The 26,743-nt window shown below is 42.3% G+C and overlaps 1 protein-coding gene across 7 annotated transcripts in view; it reads right to left on the reverse strand.

Moving 5' to 3' along the window:
- Positions 1–14,306: 14,306 nt before the first annotated feature.
- PHKB (phosphorylase kinase regulatory subunit beta) overlaps positions 14,307–26,743 on the reverse strand; it is a 224,043-nt gene continuing 211,606 nt past the window's right edge. For 6 of the 7 annotated variants that reach the window (XM_043494809.1, XM_043494810.1, XM_043494807.1 and 3 more), the window contains 4 exons: positions 25,200–25,329; positions 24,653–24,760; positions 23,116–23,256; positions 14,307–15,394 (listed from right to left, as the gene is read on the reverse strand). In XM_043494809.1, the coding sequence (XP_043350744.1) occupies positions 15,257–15,394; positions 23,116–23,256; positions 24,653–24,760; positions 25,200–25,329 (517 nt within the window). In that variant the 3' untranslated portion in view covers positions 14,307–15,256. The remainder of the gene's footprint in view (positions 15,395–23,115; positions 23,257–24,652; positions 24,761–25,199; positions 25,330–26,743) is intronic. The other variant, XM_043494811.1, reaches the window with a different exon arrangement.

The following is a 26,743-nucleotide window of genomic DNA, read 5'->3' on the forward strand; positions in this document are numbered from 1 at the left end:
CTCTTACCCTCCTAGCCTGCTGTTTCCTCCTGCAGCACCAGCCAGCCCATCTCTCCTGCTAACTCCACTCATTGGTTTCAGCTACTATATATACTAGGAGTGCTACTATACCCCCTGGCTTGAAGTGATTTCCATCATATATACAGGGTTTACAGTCAATGGCTCTCAGCACTCCCCCTATACAGATTGTTCTAGCACCCCTGCTCCCACCAGCCCAGTATCCAGGGCACATGGCAGGGGGCAGTAACAGGTACTGTAGGAGCAGGCTCATTCTCCAGCTGCTCTTTCTGGGGAACCTCCTCTTGTGCACCATCTGCTGCCACTTCTCTGGCCTGTGGTGAGGTGCTGCCTCTGCCGGCTCCTGCTCCTGCTCCTCAGTAAATAGCAAGAATGAAGGAATGTTTTACTTCACATCAGGTCCTCATCACAGTTGCCAACTTTCACGCAGTAAATAAGCTCCCCAACTTTCACAATAAGCCAAAAATCAAGCTAATCCCATTTCAAAACAAGCCAATCCCTAAGAATCCCAACATTCTGTGTGACTAGATCCCCTTGGTCTGCAGTCTAGGACTGTGGTGGACCTGTTGTGCACGCCTGACCTCCCCCCCCCCCGGTCCCTGCTTGAGCCAATCAAAAAAAAAAAAAAGAAGCAACAAGCTACAAGCCAAATAAGGACCAAGCTATGAACAAAAAACTAGCCAACAAGCAACTCAAGTCAATTAAGCCAAAAAACAAGCCCAATTTCTACGTTTTTTCTGGGGGTTTGGCATGTCTCATCCTCATACTCTCCTGATAACCTCATCCACTACAGTTTGAAAACCTATGATTTAATGTACTATTTTCAAATAAAATAATTCCTCTGATACAGATTAAATGATTGCATGGAAGCTAAATAATACTTGGATTCACCTGGTATTGAGTTCCATGATAAATTGCACATTCCTAGTAAAAAGCCTACTGAATATATCTTCATTTTATATTTGTGTTTTAAATACCTATACAAGCTGGATTTTAGTGTTCACTATAAAAAACTTTTTTTCATGTGAGATTTGGTCTAGAATTTGCATTTATTTACCATATCCATTCTCTGATCTGTCTAAAAATGTGTAATAAAGCCATAACTGATATCTGAGCACCATCCACAACCAGTGATGTTATAAACTGACATCTTGTGTCCAAACTGTCTTGTAATTTGGTAGTTTAGATAAAATGGAATCCAGGGTTGAATGACCCTGTTCCTGATTCTGAAAACCCAAGACATAGTTTCCTCAACACTTTTGGTAGCCAGGCTGCTTCATGAGTTCTTCAGCCTTGCAATTGAAAACAGCAACAATAAAAATAAGCTGTTTAGCCAAGATGTTGGTCCCTGAAGTTATACTTTATATATTGCATGATCATACCTACTAGACCTTTCAATTGCTGCTACATCCTGACCTTGAAAAGACTCTTTGCTCAAGCCACCACCACCCCTATTGTTCACAAAATGACAGGAAGAAGAAATATGCAGGCGTAAAAAAAGATACAATAAATTCAGGTGTATGGTCTCAGTTTGGGGAATCTAAAATTTTTCTTTCCTAAAAGCACAAAGATAATTCTGTTCAAATATTCAAGCAACCTTAATAAAGATACATGTAGATGTCTCTTTTTAATGCTGAGATATCCAAGTAAAGAAGTGAAGGATGTAGTTTCTGGATTATTGGTCAAAGACAAAGCAGAGCATTTTGTTGGAATACCTGAGAAAGGGTAGAGTGTTTGCTGTCATGTTTCATGACCAGGCATACTATGAGCTTTCAGCAAGTGACTCCTACAATGTGAATAGAATGATGGTGAAAGTCTGATCTGAAACATGTGCTCATAGGCTGTATATTCAGTGCTTATTGCATTTCATGCACTTCAAAAAAAGCTATTTTTGGTGATAAAAAGTTGTGATAAAGTCCATTCTTACAAGCATAGAGTAATGGCCCAGTGACTTTCAAAGGTATTGGTTAGCACAATCAACCACTTGCTAATTGTTTAAAAGTTTATTTTAGTGCTTGCAAAATGTTAGACTGCAAGCCATGAAGACTGAAGCCTTCTATATCTATAGAACAAGCACAGCAAAGGGAGTGACACTGCAAATTTCTCCACACTGCTCTGTCAATATTCCTTAGCCCGGCCTTGGAGTGACTTACTCTATTGGTAAGTGGGTATTCAGTCTCCATGCCTATTGATTGCTTTGGCTCTGTGTTGAGGCTGCTAATAAATAAGCAAACTGTGTCGGTGTGTGCTGTAGTCACTTAGTCACTGGGAACTGGTTTTATTTCTCGTGGGCCATTGAAAAGCCAAATAGTATCGATTTATTATCATTGCTGACATGGCTTGAATTCTAATGTACATCCTAAGGGTAAAACGTCCAAATTTTGTTAGCACTCTCCAATTCATCTAATCCATGATTAGCCATTTTGATTGGATCAAGGAACTCTCATCTATATATTCATGTTCTGAGAGATGCAATAGGATGGTGATCTTTTTGAATAAAGACTATTAAGGAAGCTCCATGGAACTGAAGGGAAATCATAGACTTTAACTGTAAGATAGTCATGGTGCCAAATAAGAGTGAGGAAATAGTGGTGGGAAATAGGCCATGAATTTATCCCTACTGCTGGTCCTACTGTCAGAAGATGGGGAAGAATCAGGGGCTCTGGCATAGTGGTGAGTTCCACTGCAGAAGAGAAAGATTAGGTTGTGGCGTAGGGCTGGTACACCCCATCACCCTCCTGGGGCAGGTTGAAGGGGTGTTCTGCCCCCAAGGTTGAGTTTAAATGACTGCTTGTACTCTCAGGGCAGTATGGGCTGATGTGTGGGGGTTGACAAGGTGGCCCTGCTATGCCATGCTGTGCAGCTTAATAGCCAGAGTCAATGTGGTTGCCCTTCCAGCCGGGGCTGTGTGGCCTAATGGCCAGCATCCATAAAGCTGCCTTCAGTCAGGGTAGTGTGGCCTAAGGGCCAGAGTCAATAGGGCTGCCCTCTTTGTCAGGGCTGTGTGGCCTAGCAGCTAAAGCCATATGGCTGTCCTCTTTGTCAGGGCTATGTGGTCTAGCAGCCAGACTGGTTGGAGCAGGGGGGCACTGCCTCAGGGTGGGGGGCAGCCAAGGTAGGGGGACCTGGGCCCTCCCTACTCCCACGGATCCCAACCTAGGGCCTTGGCGGTCGGGGCCTGCCACCAATTCAGTGGGGATCCTGCTGAAACATCCTGAGCTAACCCCGGTTCTATGACCAGTTCCCTGTTAAGTTCCACTGGGTTACTTCCTACCTGTTCCTACATGACTTCTTGTTTCATGGTTCCCATGGCAACTCCTCCCTCCATGGCATCTGCTGTCTGGGGTACATGGGTCAGCTCCATCTGGCTGGCCTCCGCATCCTGAAGTGCCAGCAGTCCTTCCGCAGAAATCTGCAGCACACCTCCGTTTCCTTTAACAGTCAGCCCTGACTGCGGTGAGTTGCTCCCTTTTATATCTGTGTTCCAGCTGAAGCACGCTCAGCAGAGCTGAGGGAGCATGGCCTTCTTGGCCCACAGAGTAGGATTAACCCCTGCTGAACCAGTGAGGGGCTGGTACACCCCATCACAGTTTGGCTTGTGAAGAATTGGGGTAGGGGCTGCAAATTCTGCATAAGGAAATACATATATTAAATCCTAGACTGAAAAAATTATGCAAAGTGAATATTATGAAACAGATTGACAAAACTGGAATTTTGAACTATAGGCTATTAATATGTTGGTGCTGTTTCTTTCCTTTACATCAGATATAGATGATCTTAATTTCCTTGATTTCCCATGCCTAGCTGTGATGTAGATTTGTATGACAATGAATTGGCTGAGACTCAGTCTGTCTATGAAGGAGATACAGGATAATTTGTCTGCATTGTGTCTGTTCTATCTATCCATGAGTATAGTTTGTTCTCTCTGTGCCAGGGAACTTTTTGTAAGTTCAGCATACTTATGGACCCCCCCAAGTAGCAGAGAGGACTTTTGCTATTTAAAATAAAAAAATTGCAGTTAGTTGAGTTTTCCATGCTGTTGCATACCTCAATCATACACCTCTCCCCACACCTGGATGCCTGAAATGGGCATTATATGAGATTGCCCTTGAAGACTGCAGTGTGGCTGGCTTGCTCAGTGAAATGGATTGATATAATTACAGTCATATACACAAGCATTTGTGTAACATAGCTAAGATACTATGGGATATGGTAATTGTTGGTAAATGGTCAGTTTTTAATGGCCTGCACTCTGTGAACATCTTACCATTTATGCCTAGGTACGATTCAAGTTATACATAACACTATAAGGGTCTGGAACTGGCTATTTTAGGAGTTGCATTTCTTATTGTACACTTGATTCCATGAGACAATTAAAATGACAGGCCCATATGGGTGCAGGAAATGGGACTTTTTCAGTGGCTGTTAGAATAGAGCTTGAGTTTGACATTCAGAGGACAATGTTACCTTGTCTTTTTAGTTAAACATTCAGTTGAATCAAATGTTTGGCTCACAATGGTGGTGGTGGGGGGTTCCTTATATTGGATATGCACCAGAAAGGGTATGAGCAGCATTTGTGGTGGTATCTACGGCCAATGAAAGAAAGGCAGGGTCATCAGAGTGCAACATCTAAAGCAAAGGACTCCAAGAAGTTGGACTTATTTAGTAGAAAAGTTTATTCTACTGAAGGGGATACAGCTCAGGATTGCAAACCAGCAAGTGCTGCTGGGCAGATATAATTTCAATATGTGGGACTTCATGCTGAAATTCAAGGACTTGCTCCCTTAAGAGGCCAAGCAAGAGTTCTCACTGGTGGAAGAGGGAAAATCGATTGCCTCATTGTAAATTGTGTTGGATGCGACTGATTCAGCAGCCAGGTCCGTGGCTTCAGTAGTAGCCAGGCATAGTAGTTTATGGCTGCAGTCCTCAGGACTCCCATAGAAGGTCCAGCAAATCATTCAGGACCTACACTTCAAAGAAGCTTTGCTTTGCTCTTCTCAGAACAGACTGATGCAAAGCTTCACGGGTTAAAAGATTCTAGGGCGTTGGTACACACCAGTGACTTCAAGGAAGCGCTACAGGCCCCAAAAGCCTGTTTGGTTCTATCCCCCACCTGTCCATCAGGATCTACAGAGAAAAAGAAACGGGTTTAGGTGTAGACCACCATCCCCTTATACCTCGGCATCAATGCTTGCCTCACTAAGACAGCCGGGGGCTCTAAGCAGATCTTTTGACAGGCCACTTAAGGACACCATACCTGTTCCCATGATGCCAGACCCTATTTCCCCCTTGTTTTCAAACCACCTCTCCCATTTCCTCCGTGCATGGTCCTGTATCACCACAGACCGTCGGGTGTTGAGCATGGTGGAAATAGGATATGCCCTCCAGTTTATCTCTGTTCCTTCTTCCCACCCTCCTTCCCTTTCCCTCTTCAGAGACCCCTCTCACAAAAAACTTCTGGACCAGGAGGTTCAATCTCTCCTTCAGGTGGGATATGTGGAAGAGGTTCCACAGAATTTAAGAGGGAAGGGGTTCTACTCCCATTATTTCCTAATCCCCAAAGCCAAAGAAGGTCTCAGACAGATTCCAGACCTGCACTACCTCAACAGTTGTCTCAAGAAAATAAAGTTCTGCATGGTCACTCCAGTATCTATTATCCCTTCCTGAATCCTGGATACTGGTACGCTGCCCTTGATTTAAGAGAGATGCCTATTTCCACATATTAATATACCGTCACAGAAAGTTCCTCAGATTCATAGTGAAGCATGCACACTACCAATTTGTGATACTCCTGTTCGCAACCCTGGGGGTGTTTACAAAATATATGGTGGAAGTGACAGCCTTCCTGAGAAGACTAGTAGTGCAGGTCTACCTTTATCTAGGATGACTGGCTAATCAAGGGCCAGTCCAGGGCTCAGGTAGCATCCAACATTCAGCTCCTCCAGTCGACGTTCACGGCCCTACACCTCCTAATAAATGTTGAAAAATCTACTTTCACTCCAGAAGAGAGGATAGACTTTATTGGAGTGGTGTTCAACTCCACTCAAGCCTACCTCCCAGAGGTGGGTTTCAGACAATCATGTCGCTAACAACACACCTCCAGGGCCATCCAATAACAGTCAGAACTTGTCTGAGGCTCTTAGGCCACATGGTCTCTTGCACATATTTAGTGAAGCTTGCAAGGCTGAGCCTCAGGCCTCTTCAGAAGTGGCTGGCTTCAGTCTACTCACCAAATGGCCACCATCTGGACTCTGTACTCACAGTGTCTCCTCTGGTCCTTGTCTCTCTCATTTGGTGGCTGGACTCACTCAGTGTTTGTGCTGGGGTTCCTTCGTATGGCCTCAACCATCAATGAGTCTGGTCTCAGATGCATCACTGCAAAGTTGAGGAGCCCACCTGAGGCCCCTCAGAACTCAAGGACTTTTGGTCTTCAGAAGAATTTTCTCTCTACATCAACATCAGAAATCTCGGAGCAATTTTCCTGACCTGTCAGGCTTTCCTGCTGCACATTACATGCAAACATTTGTTTGTTCTTATGGACAACACCGTTTCCATGTCTTTTCTCAGGCAGGGAGTAGCTCACTCTTCTTGCCTTTGTCAAGAAGAGATTCAACTGTGGGAATTTTGCATAGACCACTCAATCAATCTTGAGGTCTTGTACCTTCTGAGAGTGCAAAATGAGCTGGCAGATCACCTCAACAGGTCTTTCTCCAGTCACCATGAGTGATCCCTTTACCCAGCTATGGCAAGGGAAGTTTTTCAGCAGTGGGGGGGACTTCCTAGATAGACCTATTTGCAATCCGACACAACAGAAAGTTTGCTCCTGGTGCAGCCACTGACTACAAAGGTTATACCTGCAAGTAAGAGAGCCCATTCCTCCTTGGGATGTGAACTTGGTTTTCTCAAAGCTCATGGGACTGCCATTTGAACCATTGGCAATGTGCTCCTTATTTTACCTCTCCAAGAAAGTGGTTTTGTTAGTGGCCATGGAGGTCTCAGAGCTCAGTCTCTCACATCAGCACCTTCTTACACCATCTTCTTTAAAGACAAGGTGCAGTTATGTCCTCGCTCCAATTTCCTACAGAACTATCCAATTTAATAACAATCAGGCAATCTATCTTCTTGTTTTTTACCCAAAGCCACATGCAAATAGGGAGGAGCAATAAGTTCACTCATTGAACGTTAGATGAACCCTAGCTTTCCACATACAATGGACTAAACCATTCCAAAAGTCCACACAACTGTTCCTTGTGGTAGCAGACAGGATGAAGGCTCTCAGTCTTTTAGAAGACAATCTTTTTTTTGGATTAAATCATGAATTTGGTCTTGTTACAATCAAGTGGGGGTTCTGCCTCGGCTGTCCTGATGGCTCATTCCACAAGGTCACAAGCATCCTCAGCAGCATTTGTAGCACAGATCCCTATCCAAGACATTTGTAAAGCAGCGACCTGGTCATCGATGCATACATTCTCTTCTCATTACGCCATCACTCAGCAGTTGAGATATAATGCCAGACTTGTTAATACTGTCCTGCAGTCCGTGTGTCCATGAACTCCGATCCCTCAAACTATACAACTAATTGGGAGTCACCTGGAGTGGAATGCACATGTGCAATTACTTGAAACAAAAAAGGTTAGTAAACTTCCATAACTGTTCTTCGAGATATGCTGCACATGTCCATTCCACGACCTACCCTCCTACCCCTCTGCACTGGAGTCTTCCAGAAGGAAGGAAGTGAGGTGGCGCAGGGTTGGCTGGGCCCTTTATACTGGCGCTATGAGTATTAGAGGGCACTTGAGCCGCCTGGAGAGGTACCACTGAGGAAAAGATTTCTGGCGACTGTGCTCGGAGAATGCACACACGTGGAGTGGAATGGACATGTGCAAAACATCTTGAAGAACAACAGTTACAGAAGGTTAGTTACCATTTTCCCCCTTGCTCCTCTGCACTTAGGCTAACATAGGCACAGAACGTAACTTCTATTTCTTAAGCTAAACTATCCTATAGGCTACAATTGGTAGAGACTCTGGAGTTGGTCACCAGATTAAATAAGAACTCCTTTTCTTCCTCCAGAACCCTACTTAGTGGTATGCAGCTGATTCAGATGCTTGGGCTGTAGATGAACCTTTGTATCTTTCTTTGATTGCTGCTGCCTTACTGAAAAGACAGATTCAACCTGAAAAATCTTTGGCAGCATAAGATGCTCTGAATCACAGAGATTCATTTTATTGTGATTTCTTACAGGCTAAAACTATACCCTGTAATTAGAGATGAGGGGCATAATCATGCCCTCAATCTATGCCCACAACTCTCATTGATAGTAATGGAAGTTGCATGATTGAAAAAAGGGCAAGAGACTGCCTTAAGATTCTACAGGATTTTGAGAACGAACTAGTAACTCAAGAGTTGGAAATTGGATGTTGAGCCTTTCATCTCTAACTTATGGTTTCTAATCTGACCCAGTGAGTTGATGATCAAGAAATTCATTACTATGACTAGCAAAACAATTTGCATAATATAAGAACCAACTTGAACCTTTAATCTGAAATGATCCAAATTGTTGAAGCTCTAAAAAAAAAAAACCCTCAAAACAACTTTGGCAAAATTATTTCGTATGTCTTTGTCTGGAAGGGAAGTGGAAACACAAAAAGAACACGAGAAGAATCTGTTCTTGGGGTGTTGCCAACTCATCTGAAATTAGAAGAACTTGGAAATCTCACGAGAGGTGATTTTTCACACTGATGTAGTTCAAGAAATGATAGAACAACTAATCTGTATATTTGTAGGCTTGTCTAAATTGATCTAAGCTACCAAACCTAGTTACTAATGAACAGCTGTTCATCGGCCTGTATAAGGAGTAACATATTCTCAAACTGGTTCCTGCTGGTTAGTGCCCACATCCCAAACTACACCATCACAACTGGCAGCCTTGTTGGTATTTTCAGCAGAGGCGGGGAAGGACTGACAATGGTGATAGTTCTAGTATTTCATCACTGGAGATGGTCATCATGTCCAGGCTGAGGTATATTGACAACACTATGTAAGAAAGCTTGAACTAGCAGATCCTTGCCCTATCTGGTTTGTGGGTAAATAGAGGATTAAATCTTTGGGGCTTTCGTCCAGTTCATTTTATAAAGTATGAAAACATTTCCATTGAAAAGATACAACAGAGGAGATTTTTCACCATCTAGTTGCCTGTGGTGCAATCTTTAAAACCATAATTCAATTGCCACATTACTTAGAAACCTATCTATAGTACGGTGAAGTGCTCCAAAACAAGAAGCCATTTATGGCAGACTCCTTTTCTGTTGCTATTTCAGAAGGATTAGAGAAGATTGATGGCACTGTTCTTCCAGTATGCGAGAGAGCTTCTTAAACGAGAGCTGACTCTGCTGGTTTTTGGTATTTGCCTTTTATAGTCCAGTTACTTATCCTTACTTTATAGAAGTTGAAAAATCATTTTGATTACAATTTTATAAAACGTGTGAACTGTGTTGGTTTGAAGGTTATGAGGGAAAACAGAACCCTTTTTTCCACAGATTGTATTCCAAAGAGTTTGCATGAGGAAAAGCATTTCTTGCCATCTGCAAAAAAAAAAAAAAATCAATTGAATTGAAAGATTCTGATTAAAATTAGCAAGCTTGAAACTCATCATAGCTGGCAATATTGTATTGAAAGAATGGATCATGAGTGAAGCAGTGAAATCGGGGGCCAACTGGTCAAACAAGTTGCAAAAATAGCATCTCTGCAGTGTAACAAGCAAAAGAAAAACTTTGCTATTTAAAGCTTAACATTTGATTTCAATTCTAAACTAAATAAACTGAAATTGGAAATGCGTAAGTGATTTCTGACATTAGGCCTCCATACAAGTTGGTGTCACTATCAATGCCAGTGTTCAGCAGTGTCCTGGTGGCTCAGAAATAACCTTTAAAATTAGAAACTGGCTTTCAGTGGGATTCACAGTTTGCACAGAACAGAAAAAATATTCTTCTTCTTCGAGTGATGGTCCCAATTTGTATTCCACATGTGGGTGTGCATGCGTACCATGCACCCGAGTTTGGAAGGGTTTCCAAGCAGTGTCCATCGTGCTCTTCTCGTGCTCTTGACCGAGGGTATAAGGGGCAATGCAGGTCGACACCACTCTAGTTGCCTCTTACCACTCCGTGACCTGATTCAGAAAGCTAGTTCCTTCTTCGCCTTAGCTAGCTAAGAGAGTCGCTCTTCGTGTTTCTAGATGGTTTGTAGTCTATTGTAGTTTATAGAGTTACTTAACTTAGCTTGAATAGCATAGAATAGTGTAGTATACAACTTCCCTGCTCAGGGGACTCACCTCCCTCACCACCTGGGGACTGTGCCCAGGATCCTGGGCTTCAAGATCTGTCTCCTGTCCTTTTCCTGTCTCCATCAGCGATGAGCATCAACGGTGTCTCTATTGTCTGGGTGAGGCTCACATCTTGGGCAATGTGCGCTATCCAAGTCCTTCTTGCCCAGAACCAGAGAGGCCTGTGAGCTTTGCCTCCCCAAATACCTGATGGAAGAGGCAATGAGGCCCCAAGTGCACTTGGATACTGCCCAGGAGGATCTCCCTGTGCAGCAGCTGCTGCTGACTCTGAGTGCCCCTCCGAGCACCCCACAAGGTGTGCAGCCACCACCACTAAGGACAAACCCTATCATGAGAGCTAGACACAGTCTCACGGGCACAAGAGTGGGTCCCCACAGCAAACTGCTCATAAGCGCAATGTTCCCTCTCTGAGCTGTGCCTGGTTGGGTGAGATGTCGCATGCAGTTCTTGCAGGACCAGTGACGAAGACCTCCTGGCTGGAGGGTAAGGCCAAAAACAAATGGGATCCATTGGTACGGCCGGTGATCCTAGTACAGAGACTGTCAGATCGCCCAGGTGCGAGCATGATCCTGAATTCTCCAATGGTGCCTTCTCACCACCAGGCAGACTAGCCAACTCCAACTACTTCACCGAGCCCCTCCAGAGTGACTATGGGTACTCCCCGGACTGCTGGATGCACAGAGACCTTCCTTAGAACAGAGAAGGTGATTCTGCCATACCCACAGTTTCCACTTCTCTCAGGCCTAACCCTGTTCCATGGAGTTCCCATACCAGAGGATGAACCCCTACTACTGCTGCAGGAAATGCCCCACTCTTCTACGCCACACTGCCGTCCTCTGGGTACCCACAGTACTGCTTCTTCTGATGGAACTGCCATCTGACTCTGAGGAGTTCTTGGACACAGCATCGCCAGGATCACCACTGCCACGCAGGAGCCTGGACAAATGGCCAAGGCACCCTTACCTTCCTGCCTAAGATCCACTCAGGGAAGCCTGGTACTGCCTCCCAAGGGGCCCATCTAGACAGGTAGACCTCTCATTCTGGGACCCATAGCAGAGATGTCCGGAGCTATCACAAGGGTCACTGTGCTTCCCCCACGCACCATCCTGCACCATCAATGTACGAAGAGGAAGACATCAAGTTGGTACCTCCACCATTGACAGTCCCAACCGGAGCTTCGTCTTTGCCAGTGAGGCAATCATCCCTCTCCCACTCCTTCCCCCAGACGCTCACTGGCAGAGTCAAGAACTGCTGTTGAAGGTGGCTGCAGATCTGCAGATTTCCTTGGAAGAAGTCCAGAACCCACATCATCATCTCCAGGACATTGTCCAGTCACAAGGACTTTCTAGGGTGGCTCTCCTGATAAACAAGGCCATCCTGGAACTGGCCTGAACAGTGTGGCTTATGCCAGCCATGTGCACCCCCACTCCAAAGGGAGTCCGAGAAATGTTACTCCATGCTGGCTAAAGGGCTCATTCTTTTATTCACGCACCAGGCCCCCAACTCACTGGTTGTCCAGGTGGCCATGGAATGGGCTTAGCAACAACTGCAGATGTCCACTTCACCTGACAAGTCCTCCAAGTGACTGGATCTTCTGGGCAGGAAAGCCTTCTCTTCAGCAGGCCAACAGATCTGTATCATGAACTATCAGGCTCTACTAGCCAAGTATGATTTTAACACATACAACAGGCTAGCAGAGTTCAATAATGAGCTTCCTACAGATTACCATGCCCAGTTTCAGGCCTTCATAGATGAAGAGTGCTTAGTGGCAAAGGTGGCCCTCTAGGCTGCAGTAGATGCAGCTGACATTGCTTCCTGCTCGCAAGCCACTCGCCTTGGGATGTGCAGGGACTCATGGCTGCAACCCTCTGGTTGCCCCAGGGAGGTCCAAAATACCATCAAGACCTCCTTTTCAATGAGGCCAACCTCTTCTGTGAGAAGATTGATGAGTCCCTGCACTTTTTGAAAGACTCATGGTCCACCCTGTGATCCCTGGGAATCCCAGCTCCGAGGCGCAAACCCGAGGGAGCCCTTTTGACCACGGCCTCACACAACCTACCCATCCTACTACCATCATCCATTGAAGATCAAGGAAGTGCCAGAGGTCCCAGAGACCCCAATTCCCTGCCACTGCAACTTCCTTGACCCTCTCCCAGCTGCCGGGCAAGGGTCTCTTTTGATATGCAGTTTGAGGCCCGCGACCCACCTCCATTGCCAACCATCTCACCTGCCCATCATCTTCAGCTGCTGAATTGCCTGATTTGCCCACCTTGGGGCAAGATCACCCTGGAGAGTTGGGTACTGGAGATCATCCACAAGGGATACTTCAGAGTTTCTCTCCTTTCCGACTCATTGCCCTCCCACCCCGAGCCACTCTGGAGGATCCCTCCCATCAACTGATTCTTCAACAGGAAGCCAAAACCCTGCTTCTCTAGGGTGCAATAGAGAGCCTAACTCCCCAATACCAAGGGAAAGGCCTCGACTCACCATATGTTCTCATCCCGAAGAAGGGCAATGGGTGGAGACCTCTCTTAGTTCTTCATCTGCGAACTACATTTCTCAGGAAGTTAAAGTTCTGAATGATAACACTGGCATCAATTATTCCCTCCAACAGGAGCTTGGTTCGCAGCTCTTGACATGAAAGACACACACTTCCATGTAGACATCCACCCATCTCATAGGAAGTTCCTCCACTCCATGGTGGGACACCAACATTAGTAGTTCCATGTCCTCCCATTGAGCAGTGTGATGACACAAGCATTCACAAAGGTATTCATGGTGGTAGCAGCCCACATGAAACAACAAGGACACACAGTCATCCCATACCTGGATGACTGCCTCTTGGTGATACAATTGCAGCAAGAAGTTGTCTCCGCAATCCAGTCTCTTTAAAACCTCCTACTCAATGTGCTAAGAGTTCACTGTGATATTCAGCTGACAGTAGTTCATCATTTTTAAACATATTAGAAACAATTTGGTTTTTGAAAAGATTGATAGTTGAATGGAACATTTTAGGACTCTGATAGTACCACAAAGTGATGAAATAAAAATGACTTATTATGAGGGCCAGGTAATATAACAAACTGCTGTTCGTTCAGTGATTTGTAACAGCTGATGCATATAGAATGAACTTGGCTTCACTGAATCAGTCATTGTGAGATTGTAAACTTTAAATCAGATTTAAGTCTTGCAATGTTCTAATAAATGTGTTAATATTTTTACTTAACTTTTCTTGCAGGTGTTTAAAAATATTTTGAAACTAAAAGGCCAATGGCACCTGCTTTTAACTCTTACTATTAGGCTGAAAACAAGAGGTTTTTAAATTTGTTTTTAATTCTGTAGATCACTTAGAGAGGGATCCTTTCTTTACTCAACAATCAATCGCCTCACCATGTGGTTCCAGAATTATTTAATTGTGATCACCAGGAAAAGGTCTGTAGATTACTGTAGGTCCATGACCACCAGAGAACTCCTACCCTAAATTCATTTCTGGGTAGATACTTAAACTGCGCAGATCTTCATTTAATCCTTTTCATATTCTGTTCACCATATATCTGTGGCTCAATTTCACTATTATGTATTTAATATAGATTTAAAGGAAATAAATTTATTGTAAACACACTTGTAGTGGATCACCATTTCTTAGATTACCAATGCTATATACAAATCTCAATCAGTTGAACATATTTTATTCTGTCACAACAGCTGTTTTGATGATATATGCTCAAAAGGGCCTCAGCCAATATCCATAAAAGCCAATGGGAGTCCTTCCCACGAGATCTGGATCAGACTCTAAGGGCATTGCTACTGATAGAAAAAGCAGGCTTTTATAAAGGAACGTGGAAACTACCTTCTTCAAAATAATTCAAGCAGGGTTAGTTAGAATCTGTAGATTCTATAGTAATGTTCAAGCACAGAAGACAAATAAACCATCAATACAGCAAAGAACTTGTCAAATGCTTATATTTAATGAAAGTCTCTCTTCAGTCATCTTCCCAACATTAATTTCAATTAAATACATTTTTAAAAATTTCCATCCCATATTAACTAATGTTTCCACTGTTAATTTATAAATCTCATACAAACTTTTGAACATGTGGCTAGCTGACATTTATTTAAAATATAAAAAGCAATTCTACATATTTTGTATTCATTTTCTGGCAGTCTTCAACCTGTGTAATCAGGTTATAACTAAGCCATTAAAACCCTAAACAATTCTCATATGTTTTACAAATTAAATTGAATTGTAAAGAAAATATTTTGTGCAGAATTTTGTTTTTATTTTACCTCCACTTTGACTAAGGTGACTAAATACAAAACCACTCTAGCTTTTATGTTAAGTGTCAATCTATTTTGTGTGCTAACCATTAGTTCAAATGTATTCTGTTTTTTAAAAATGCTGGCTGTATTTTACTCAGCCTTTACAATAAATGTTTTGTAATGAATTACAGTACAAATGGAAGAAAGAGGTAATAAATCTTGCATAAACTGTTAGTTCAAAATTACACAAATAACTAAGCATATCATTTGTTTTTAAACAGTTGCAAAACCAAAAATACAGGCCCAGCCAACTTTATTTAAATATCATTGGGCTCACTTAATATGAACTGTATGTCATGCTTCATGCATAATTTTTCATCAGCACTCTATTTTGACATTTAGGTGAAGATTGCTGATTGCTGTTGAGATTTTTTTCTTGATTAAATACATTTATTTTTATTGCCAAATAATCAGCTGTGGCATTTCCTACCCTAAGCAATTCTGCTTATCACAGTGAAGGATGGTACAGATTTATATTGCTGCCCATGATTACTCTTCAAAATAGGAATTAAACATCACATGCAAAACAACACTAAAACCTAAGTAAGCAATGGTTCCTATATTTCTTTCTGAACTTTAGCTAATGGTACAAGGATCATCGCTGCTTGGCTTCACTTCCCCTTCCAACAATAAATTCATCACAGCTTTAGTCAAGTAGCTGCATGTTCCTCTTTTTCCTATTGGGGGAGTGTTGTAAAATGAAGTCATGTCATCCTATAAAAACAAAAACAAAAAAGTGTATTTTTCTATCAAAGTGTTGATTGATAAGAATCAAGTTTAACCATTGGTAAAGAGTAAGTTAATTGAAACCATTTTATAGGTGAAAAGTGCAATTCTCATTATTGATTTTGTCAGTCTTTTTGTATGACTCACTCATTGTTCAATTAGTTGTCAAACAGGAATTTTAAAATCTAAGATTTTTCTAAAGGTACAATATATACATGTTCAATTGCTTAAAGACTTTCTTGGAAATCTTAGCATGTGCCTATTTGGGCATAGTTTTGTAAAAGAACATATTTCATAATCTGGTCACATAATTTCCTCTTAATTTCCTAATGACAGGTCAGTTTCTTCACATTGTTTGCAAAATATATTAGTTAGGTAATCTCTCTTCAAACATTATGGTGGGGCTGGTTTCAACTCCATGACTAAGGTTGTGTTTAAAAATGCAGCTAAAGAATGGGACTTATTCCATTAACCTTAGAAGAAAAAACATATTTTCTTCCTAGACTCGCATCACATAAGAGAGTCCAGGTATTTTAAAAGCTCAATTAGGGATGATATGAAAAATTGGACGACTTACTTATACTTAGGCCATGTTTACATTACAGAGACTATAGCAGCATAGCTACAGCACAGTAGCTACGCCTGCGTCATCCCTCAGTGTAGACCAGGGATCAGCAACCTTTGGCACATGGCCTGTCAGGGAAATCCGCTTGCAGTCCAGGACTGTTTGTTTACAGTCTGCAGCATCTGCAGGTTCAGCCGATTGCAGTTCCCACTGGCTTGGTTCGCCGTTCCAGGCCAATGGGGACTGTGGGAAGTGGCGACTAGCACATCCCTTGGCCAATGCTGCTTCTTGCAGCCCCCATTGGCCTGGAACGGCAAACTGCGGCCAGTGGGATCTGCGATCAGCCGAATTTGTGGATGCTGCAGGTAAACAAACTGTCCCAGACTGCCAGCGGATTTCCTTGATGGGCCTTGTGCCAAAGGTTGCCGATCCCTGGTGTAGACACAGCCTTCAGTGACAGAAAGGGTCTTTCCATCACTCTAGGAACACTAACACCCAGAGTGATGGCAGCTAGGTTGACAGAAGCCTTCTTCTGTTAACCTGGCTATGTCTACACTGGAGGTTAGGGGAGCATAACTATGGCACTCAAGGGTATGGATTTTTACCCCTGACCTTCCTTGCTACATCAACCTCAATTTTAAATGCAAGCCAGGCCTTATCTGTGAGGCTATTGTCTAATATTATACATGAAAGAAGAAGTAATTTTTAAAGGCCTTGATTTAGTAAGGTAGTTAGGAATATTATAATCACCTTGCTGAATCAAGGCCAGAGTTTGTGAAAAACCTGAACTAAGGATTTCCTGCATTTTTAGTGTACGTTTTGGGAATGAATGTGAGGCACCTTAACTCTATGTGAAGCTTTCTGTGCTAGAATAATTATTAATAGGGAAGTAGTAATAGGAAAGTACTAAGAAGTAGAGCTGGTCAGGAATTTTTTGATAGAAGGATTTCTCATTGGGAAATGTTGCTTCATCTACACTGGAACTTTTTTGCTGAAGCATATTTCTGGTCTGAGAGAGACACCCTCCCCAGCCTAGCAGGTAGGGCACTCACTCAGGCTGTGGGAGGTGCACAGACTTGAACCTGGGTCTCCTACGTCCTGGGTGAATGCCTTAGCTTCTGGGCTATTAGCTAGGCTGGAGTGGGTGTCTCTGTTATGTTTTTTTCATGAAAATTTCCAAAAGATCTTAGGTTGGTCCTGCTGTGGAACGTGAACATTTTTGAAATGTTGAGAATTTTCATGGGTGGAAAAAGAGTTTCCCATCCGTGTCTACTAAGTAGTGCGTTCTGGCTTCAAACCACTAATTTATTTTAACAACAATTCTTACTCCTAAAACTAAGGAGCTAATTTAATACATTTTCTAAATCTAGGAGCTCTCTTTGTAAACAATCATATAAAGTTCCATTAATTAGTATTTAAGGAAAATGCGTTACTTACTAGTAACTATTGTTCTTCGAGAGTTGCCTGCGTGCATTCGCCAGTTAGGGATTTGGCATCTCTAGTCTTGAGCTATGGAACTATACAACAAAGCATTTTCTGTTGTGGGGCACTGTAGTGCTCTCCTGCTAAGATGACATCATTGACTTAACCTATATAAGGAGGAAACCACTCCTCATCTTGACCACCTCAGTTCCTTCTCCCTAGCCTGCAGATTCCTAAGGCAGAGGGAAAGGTGGTAGGCAGCATGAATGCAGAGGTAGCTCTTGAAGAACAACTGTTATTAGTAAGTAACCCTCATTACTTCCTTAAGGGTCTCTGTGCATTCCTATGTATGGGAGATTAGCACAAAGCCCCCACTTTAACCATAGACAGTGAAGGGCAAGGAGTTCTAGGAAAAAAACTGTAGCACCACTTTACCAAACAAAGCATTGGATCACTGTGCCACATCCAATTAGTAGTGCTTAGTGAATATATGAACAGAACTCCTTATTCTTGCTTTGCAAATCCCTACAATCGGGATCTGTCTCAGACAAGCTATGTAGGCAGCTACATAACGCATCTTTAAACCCAGAGGTACCAGTTCTTTGGCCAATGTATAACAATACACTTTTTAATTCAACGAGAAAGACTCTGTTTTCCCAGTGGCAACACAATGCGTCAGATTTTCTGAAGGGCTTTGTAAGTGTGAAAGAAGAACAATTTTTATCAACTTACTGAGATGCCAGTTAGATTTTAACGGTGATGTCCCTAGCCTCTGCTTGCCAGAAGCTGGGAAGGGGAATGGGATGGATCACTTGATGATTACTTGTTCTGTTCATTCCCTCTGGGGCACCTGGCATTTGCCACGGTCAGAAGACCGGATACTGGGCTAGATGGACCTTTGGTCTGACCCAATATGGCCATTCTTATGTTGAAATCTAACCAACTTGATTTGCCAATTGGATAACTGTTCATAGCCAATATAGAATGTTATCTAATAAGATAACCCCTTTTTACTGAGTCAGGGGAGCATTAGTTTTTTAGTTTTAAACACTGGATTCTTTTCAGGTCAACTTTTAAATTGAAGAGTATTTCTCAAATCAGGACATTTGCTTATTCTTAACCAAATAACTTATTAATTCACCCAGAACCACATCAGTATATAGTCAACAGTTCACCACTCAAGTGTAGACACAACCAGTGTTATAGGTCCCTACTACACAAACCAGTCATCTTGCTAGCAGTTACCACATATTAGAATTGAGGCTCAGTAGTTATATCAAGGAACAGTGCAAATCACCAAGATTTCTTATTACATTTACTTACTATCATAAATTCTCAATTTCTAACATTTATCACACTTCCAAGGATGCACTTTTAACAGTGTGATCACTACTCTTTGACTTGATTGATCCAAAAGGGACATGTTTAGAATAGTAAAAGCATTTACTTAAAGTTATGATTTTCAGTCATATGCCAGTTTGCTTGGACTTCCAAAGGAGTTAAAATCTAAAATATGGTTACTTGAGGTCTCACTAGAGAGTACAGACTAGTTATTTATGTTGAAGGATAAAAGGGGAAATACAATCTTTGAAATGAAATCTAACCACTTGTTGTTATCCTTCTTAACTCTGAGATGGGAGAAGAGTCCTTTCCACACAGCTAGTCCAAGTGTCAGTTGCACTCAAGATTCTGCAGCTACTTCATGGGTTCAGTCAACTTTCTTGTACACATGGTGACTTCAGCTTTATATACCTTAGTTTTGGGGCTTGATGGAGGGGGCCATCCTCTGATTTCTATTGGATACGTGCCCAGTAAATGCTCAGATTTCAGCTCTTTCAGTTTCTCTGTTGCTTCCATCGGTATCCAGTAAACAACAAGTAGTTAGATTTCATTTTAAAGACTGTATTCACATATAGAAGGATATTGATCTGACTCACAAGGCAATCAGATGTGCAGCTTTTAATCTGCAGTGAGATTACTCATGGTATATTTGGTTACAAGGGAAACAATATACAGTTTAACATGTAGTTTGGATTTCTTGGGGTAACAGGCAGTTTGCCTAATTTGACCTTCATTCTTACAGTCAGTCATTTCTATTTGTCTTAACTTGCTGCTTCCCCACCCACCTCTTGATACACTCACAATGTGCAATAGGTCACTTTGTATAAGAAAGCAGGGTGTGACTCTTGCTTGATAACTTAGGGTATGTCTATATAGCAACTAGACACCCACGACCGGCCCATGCCAGCTGACTCAGGCTGATGATGTGCTCTACTCCTTTTGCACATCCCAATCATGCAGTGAGAACACCTTGGATCTTTCACAAAGTTTCTTCCTCAGGTGATCCTTCCACTCCTCGGACAATGGTGAATCTCCAAAGTCAAACTTTGCTGGGTCTATTGTTGGAACTTGCGTTTCATACTGGTGTTTTACAACTAATTCAGGCTCAAAGAGGTCTGCTATCTGTTGACCCTGCTTCACAAGAACATCACAACTTGTTTCATTAGCAATCAGTATAATTACCTTTTTGTGGGCTTCCGCAGGTAGGGTCATGACTCCACTGGGGACCAGCACTCCTTCAGAGAACTCTCCTTCAACCGGCTGCTCTATCATTGCTAATGCCCCTTTATTGCCTTTCAGCCAGGTACTCATGACAAGCACCTCTTGCTCCGTCCTTGCAGGCACTACTCAGGGCGTCATGCCCGCGTACTTCAGTGCCCCAATCAGTAGCTCAGATGTCTCCTTTTTAGCACTCTCAATTTTCCTATAGGCTTCAGCACAAAGCATATGGATCATCAGGGTATTCAGGTACTGGTCCCCAGCCCATTGTCTGCAGTAATCCGCAAGTACCTTGAAGAGACTGGAGTTGATCCCTATCAGCACAGACACATCAGAAGTCCCTTTAGGGTCAGGGCATATTAAGGCAGCTGTGTCTATCTCTTCTCTTACCCCAGCACCCTCCTCTGGGAATTCCAGGTGCACTATGACGTACCTTGGGCAGAGGTGTTCATCCATGCTGAGACCACACAGACCAAGGCCAGTCAGTGGCTGTATAGGCAGATGCCTAAGCATCTGTTGGTAGAATGACTGAAATTTAATAGTCACTTGAGATTCAGTGTCAAGGACTGCTTTACACTCCACCCCTTCAATCCTCACTGTGACCTCTGGTCGAGGCCTTATCAGTCCTGCGGGGATCCCAGCTGGACACACTTTTCTGGGGGGGAATCTTCAAACCCTGCAGGCCTGGGTGGTCCCCGTCCCCAGACCCTCTGGCAGGTACCGGATCTCTCCTAACTGATCCTCAGCTTTCCATACACTAAGGAGGGATTTTCTTCAGTATGGCACTTGGCAGCACTGTGCCCATCCTAACCACATCGGTAGCAGAAGAATTGTCCTTTCCCGCTTCGCCTGGATGGGACGGTGGTTCTAAATGCTGACTTCTCAATCACCACAGTTTGAGGCTCCTTATTCCTAGAAGTCTTAGCTCGGTCAAGGATGCTTTGCAGCTCAGCTATTCATTCTGTCAGAACCTGCATTTGTTGGGCAAGTTCCTCTCTGGTGCTCAACATCAGTACACTGGCCGTTTGCAGTGGTGTTGTGCTGGCTGGTTCCAATGTTTGGGCTTCCCAAAACTTGCTGGCAGCCTGCCTTTCTTCCTCCTCTCTGATCTCTTATTAGCTGGGAGTAACTTGGGGGATGTTCCTGTCATTCTCTTAGCTGGAGATGAAGTAGAATTGGGTTCTCATACCGAGTTCCTCTTACAATTTGAGCCAGACTGGTCTGATCCATCTGCTCAGCAGTCACTGCTCCCCTCATGACAGCTCTCTGAAGCAGTCTCTCCTGCCTCTGTATATAGGCTGAAGCCTTTTCGCCCCTTTGCTGTCGGGAACTAAGTAACTTACAGTAGCTGTCTTCAGGGCCCTCTACGCTCCCAAAGGTGTGTTCAAGGCCTCTAGGCAGTCCTTCACACTGACCCCAGGGTATGAATCACATCTAATGCTGGTCCGCCAAGGCTCTCTATTAGACATCTTTGCTTTTCTGCATGTGGTATGGCCCACTCTTGCAGCATTTCAGTGGTATGCTCTAATCAGGATTCAAACTCCTCTTCCCCAGCAAATAACCTTAACTTATGACAAGAGTTTGACGTAGCATGGGACAGCACAGCCTTTTCCAATGTTTGCCCTAGTGCTTTTGCCCCATCATCAGCCGAGGCTGTGGCCCCTGAGCTAGAGGCTGCTGAGCCGGGGCCCAACAAACCTGATATATTAGCCATTATACAAACAGTAGTCTCCTCAACATATAAACACAATTGTTTCCCAATGTAGTGGGTCACTCAACAGGTGCTTGTGAGGGGTACTGACCCAGGAATCCTGGATGAGCCCCCCAAAATGTAACCCTTCTGCCCGTCAGAGTTGGCAGCAACAAGGGCTGGGTTTAGTATATAGGGGTTCCGTTTCAATAACGCAATGCAACACCAGGTTGAGCCCCCACACAGTGACCTGGGACAATTCCATACCACTCCCTGGGTGCCTCTAAGAGGCAATACTTCCCTTCTTGCAAGCACAGAGTCTGAGAGTGTAGCAAAAGCCTTTTAATAAAGAAGGGAAACAATGCAGCATTATGTTGGGGAAACACCACAAACAGGATTCATAACACAAACCATGAGCAAAAGACCCATCCCCAAATAAGTTTGGCAGTGTCCTTTTCCCCTCAAGGTCTTAAGTCCAGCAACCCAACAGTCACCCTTCCCACAGTTTCTGTCCTTGGTCAGTGCAGTCCCTAGAGTTCAGAAGTTCATCTGCAGAGTTTACCTCCCAGCCTGGGTGGAAGTGGGGGGAGGTATGGAGGCACCTTACATGCTCTGCTGCTCGGTGTCGACAGCCGATTGCCATACCCCACTGTGGGGTTCTATTGCAGTCTACACCGCCAGCTGCACCTCTCTGCTAGCCGCTCACCAATGTGTCTTCAGGCTACCCACCCACTTAACAGCTCTCAGTGATTTCAGCTCTTAGTAACTTCAGCTCTTTAGTGATTTCAGGTGTTAGTAGGGGAGCCTCAGTGCTGGTGTATTCAGAACTACTAATTCAAAGGTCTAATGCTTAGACCTAAGTATCAGTGATTTCAGCTCCGCAGCATGCAACAAGACTCCCAATGGAGTCAAAATTAGCTCTGTTATTACACAGTGGAGAGAGGAAGGGTCAAAGTGGTGTTGAGGGCCCTCAGAAGGGGCCCACACTCTGAGGTACAAATACCTGTCCCCAGCCTCTCTCAGTTCAGTTTGGAACCCATATCCCTTGCCTAGCAAGTGCTACTTAGTTGAAGGCGAGTCCCTGCGTCATAAAATGCTAAGTACAGTTCTACTGTCCTTGATTCACATAACCAGGATAACAACACTTTATTACTCCTGCCCCAGTCACAAAGAGACTGGGGATCCCACAGCATCCAAAGTGACCATTTGGGCGAGCAGTCCCATCATGCTGGGGGGGGTGCCCAGGCAAATGAGATCAACTCCTGAAGTCCTTTTCCACAGCTCACCACCAGATGTCAGGGTAGAGCTCATTCTGACTCTGTTTACACTTAAATAGAATTAAATTTCATGGATTCCATTTGGGAGTTCTGTATGTCTTTTATTTTCAGCCTCACACATTTACAATTTGTTACCAAATTTTGTCTTTCATTGAGAAGAACTTTAAATTTTACATGAAGTGAATATTTTACTCACTTGCTTTTCAACTCCCTTTAGCCTGGTCTCATCTTTCTGGAAATAATGAAATGCTTCTTTCACCAGTTTGTCCAAATCCACTTTATCCTGAAACTCTAACTCAGGGTTTCTCTCCAAAATAACAGATACAACCATTAACAACTAGAATAGAAAAAAATAAACAAATAACAATAGAAAAAATACAAACAAACACCTTTAATTTTAGGCCAGTTTGAAATCAGATTACGTAAAAGATGACGTTGTAAACACAGGCTCATGCTTGAATCAAGCCATAAAGTGATTCGTGAAGAAACATCTTCATTATGGCAGCGTAAACAGATAATTTTTGAATTTCTATATATTGAAAAGGCAGAATGTTACGTAAAACGTACGTTTGAAATTGATGAAGAACATAGAACAGTCAAAAGATCATTACAGTAATCTGAGCAAATAACCAACACTAGGGAATAGATAAAGGCTTAGCTGTAGGCAAGGGCAAGCATTTGTATAATGAGACACATTAAACAAATGAAATCTAGATGTCTTATCAATGGAATCTGTATAAGCAACAAACAACAAATTTAAGTCAAAGGATCCTGAATTACTTGCAGCTATAACAGCATTTAAAATGGGAATAACTGACTTGCATGACTGACTTGCAGGTCTAAAGAGTGTGACTAGCAATTGGTGGTGGAGTGCATATTGATCACTTGTGTCCTTGGGGACTCTAGGCCATATCTTTCAGCTGCAGATTGAGATGTTGTACTCAACATGCCAGTAGTTGTTGGGCATGATCAAAATAGTTTTGAACTCCTGAGTGCCAGGGAATATCCAGGGACAGATTCATAGTCGCAGCCAAGAAAAAATAGTGGCTGCACACAGGCCAACTACTCTGGCAGCTATTGAAGGGAGAACTGCCCCCTGGTTTGCTCAGACAGCATGCCCAGGGCTTGGTTCTAGGGGGAAAGGTGCATAACAGAATGGCAGGACTCTATTGCCTCACTTTGTTAGCAGGTTTTGCAACACTGGAGGTAGCTGGTGGTTAAATACTGTTGATTCATTGGGCAAGTGTGGCTCTTTGGACTGCCCAACAGAGATGGGAGGGAAGAGTAGTCATCTGGCAGGTGGAACTGGTGTTTAGAACAGTTGGTCTTTGAAGAAAGGATCTCATGGCTTAAGCTGGGGGCTGCATATAGTGCTATTTTGGAATTAGTTTTTTGTTTAAAAGTCTGCCGCTCCCCTGGCCCAGTATTATTAACTCTATGGCTACTGTTTGCTTTGTTTGGTGCAGTATGGGGACCCCAACATCCTGAAATGAGTTACCAAAATACATTAATGTGAACCTGCTTAATATAAAACACAAAAATCTGTGGAGACAGTGTCCTAAAAACTGCCATAGTAGTTTGGATCTGCAAGTGCTTATCTGTGATTTTAAACCACTCCTGTTAATTCAATTCTCTGTGGGGTTCAGCTACTCTCTCTCAAAATTGCTACAAACAAGTCACATATATAAAACTTCTCTTGATATATATGATATGATATATCATATGATACTGACCTCTACAATAATTTGTCTGTATTCAGGCTGGTCAATATTTTGCAACATGTCTTCAACCAGAAGGGAAAAATTCATCTCATACATAGTCATATCAGATAGTGTTGGTTGCTGAAAAAGAAATAAACCAAATAATAAAATGCTGCATATATTTTAACCATTTGATTTCAATTAAAAAAAATTCTAATAGAACTGGTTGGATTATTTGTTGTGGACTATTTATCCAACATTAACAATCTGGGTTCTGTTGGATCAAAGGAGAAGCAAATTTCTAGTCAATGATAAAGGCATTCTGTTAGGAGTCTAGTCAGATTTTTTTTTCCCCCTTCAGAATATTAAAATATTTTCACTGCAGTTACAAGCAAATAGTAAACTCAAAGCTTATTATATGTAAAGTCTTCTTCCAGCACCATATGTCCAATATGTTATTTTACACCTGGAATCCTTTGTTAGCTGTAGCAAACATTCCATGAAAAGAGAAAAAAGACAATGGCAATGCATTCGATAGTTTAAAAAACCATGCGCAACTCTCTAAATATTTTATTTTTACCTGTGGTAAATATTTTTCTGCTACTATTACACCATTGGGGGTTCTCTCCAAGATTTGCCACACCCTGTCATAGAAACCATGGGGAGTTCGATTCAGAGAACCGTCTATTTGACGTCTGTTAAGCCAACATCTGTGGACAAAACAAAATGACTAAAGGGCTTGAAAAACCAATCTGTTTCAGATTCAAAACAAAGCTTTCTTTGTGGATTAATTAAGCCATTAGGGTATGCAATAACAGTAAATATCCATCAATGATACACACACAGAATGTGTTGCATTTCCTGTTAAATATTTTAAATGGAAATAAAAATAGACCCTAAAGAGACAAAAGCAAGATGATTTAGAGTCTGGAATGTTATACTTAAATGTGGGATGGTGTCTTATTAACTGGTCTAAAAAATGTAACACTTAAATTGATTTAACACAGAACAGGACATAGGCCAAATTAAACTCTGCTGTAACTCCACCAAAGTCAATGAAGTTACCAGGCACTAGGGAAGAATTTGACAGAACACCTACAATACATAAGAAAACATATATATGTTTAGGGAAAGCAAATTTGCCATTTAATTTACCAGAGATATAATTTGTCAGGCACATGTGTATGGCACCAAAATGTATACACGTTGCATAAAGAAGAAACCATGATACATGCTAATACTACTTCAGTATAAATTTTCCTTTATTATCCCCTTTACTGTATAATACAATTTACAGTGCTAGTACAGCTTCCATATTAAATCCTGCAATTCCAAATAAGAATGCAAAAATTGTACTAAGTTGAAGAGACATTTTTGCATGTAGTAATTTAAAAAAAATTGAAGTTGGTAAGCTGAAATTTTGTTGGTGCTTCATCCCAAATGTCCAGTGCTTTACAGCATTTTTAATTTTAAAGAAATAAAGAAACCTACATTTATGAAGTTGATTCTACTGTTAACAAAAATCATAAGGGTTTAATAGACTAGTGTAGTACAGTATTGCCAACCACAAGCATTGTAAAATCATGAGTCAGATCCCCCAAAATTATGAGATGAGCTTAATCATGAGATTTTAAAGGATAATAAATTTTGGATTCTGTTTATTTGCCAATCAGTTTTTGAGCCTTTAGTGGATCATATCTTCAAACTTTTCTTTGCAATTATAAAGGACTACAAATTTACGTTTTTTTTTAAAAAGAAAGATTCTTACAAAGAAACATGACTCCTAGGATTGTGGCTTTAAGAAAGACAAATATTGAAAGACTAGCAACAAAACTGTGTATCTGGTAATGGTTGTAATGAGTAAATTCAGTCTATAAAATTACAGTCTATGGTAGCAATATTTCATAGTTAGTTTATAATACTTCTATTTAAGTATTTATTTAAAAAAATTCTTAGTACTCAGAGGTCTTCTCTGAAGGAGAAAATCTTTTCTCATGCAGCAGGAGTTTGTACAAGCTCTCTGTACTGAACTGAGAAAGCTTTCCTGAGAAACCAAACTAAGTTCTTAGAGTAAGTGCTGTTTTCCTCAGTTATTTTAATATTAGGAAAAAGGAGTGCAGAAGA

This window comes from Dermochelys coriacea, chromosome 12, assembly GCF_009764565.3.
Source record: "Dermochelys coriacea isolate rDerCor1 chromosome 12, rDerCor1.pri.v4, whole genome shotgun sequence".
In the NCBI taxonomy this organism is placed as follows: Eukaryota; Metazoa; Chordata; order Testudines; family Dermochelyidae; genus Dermochelys; species Dermochelys coriacea.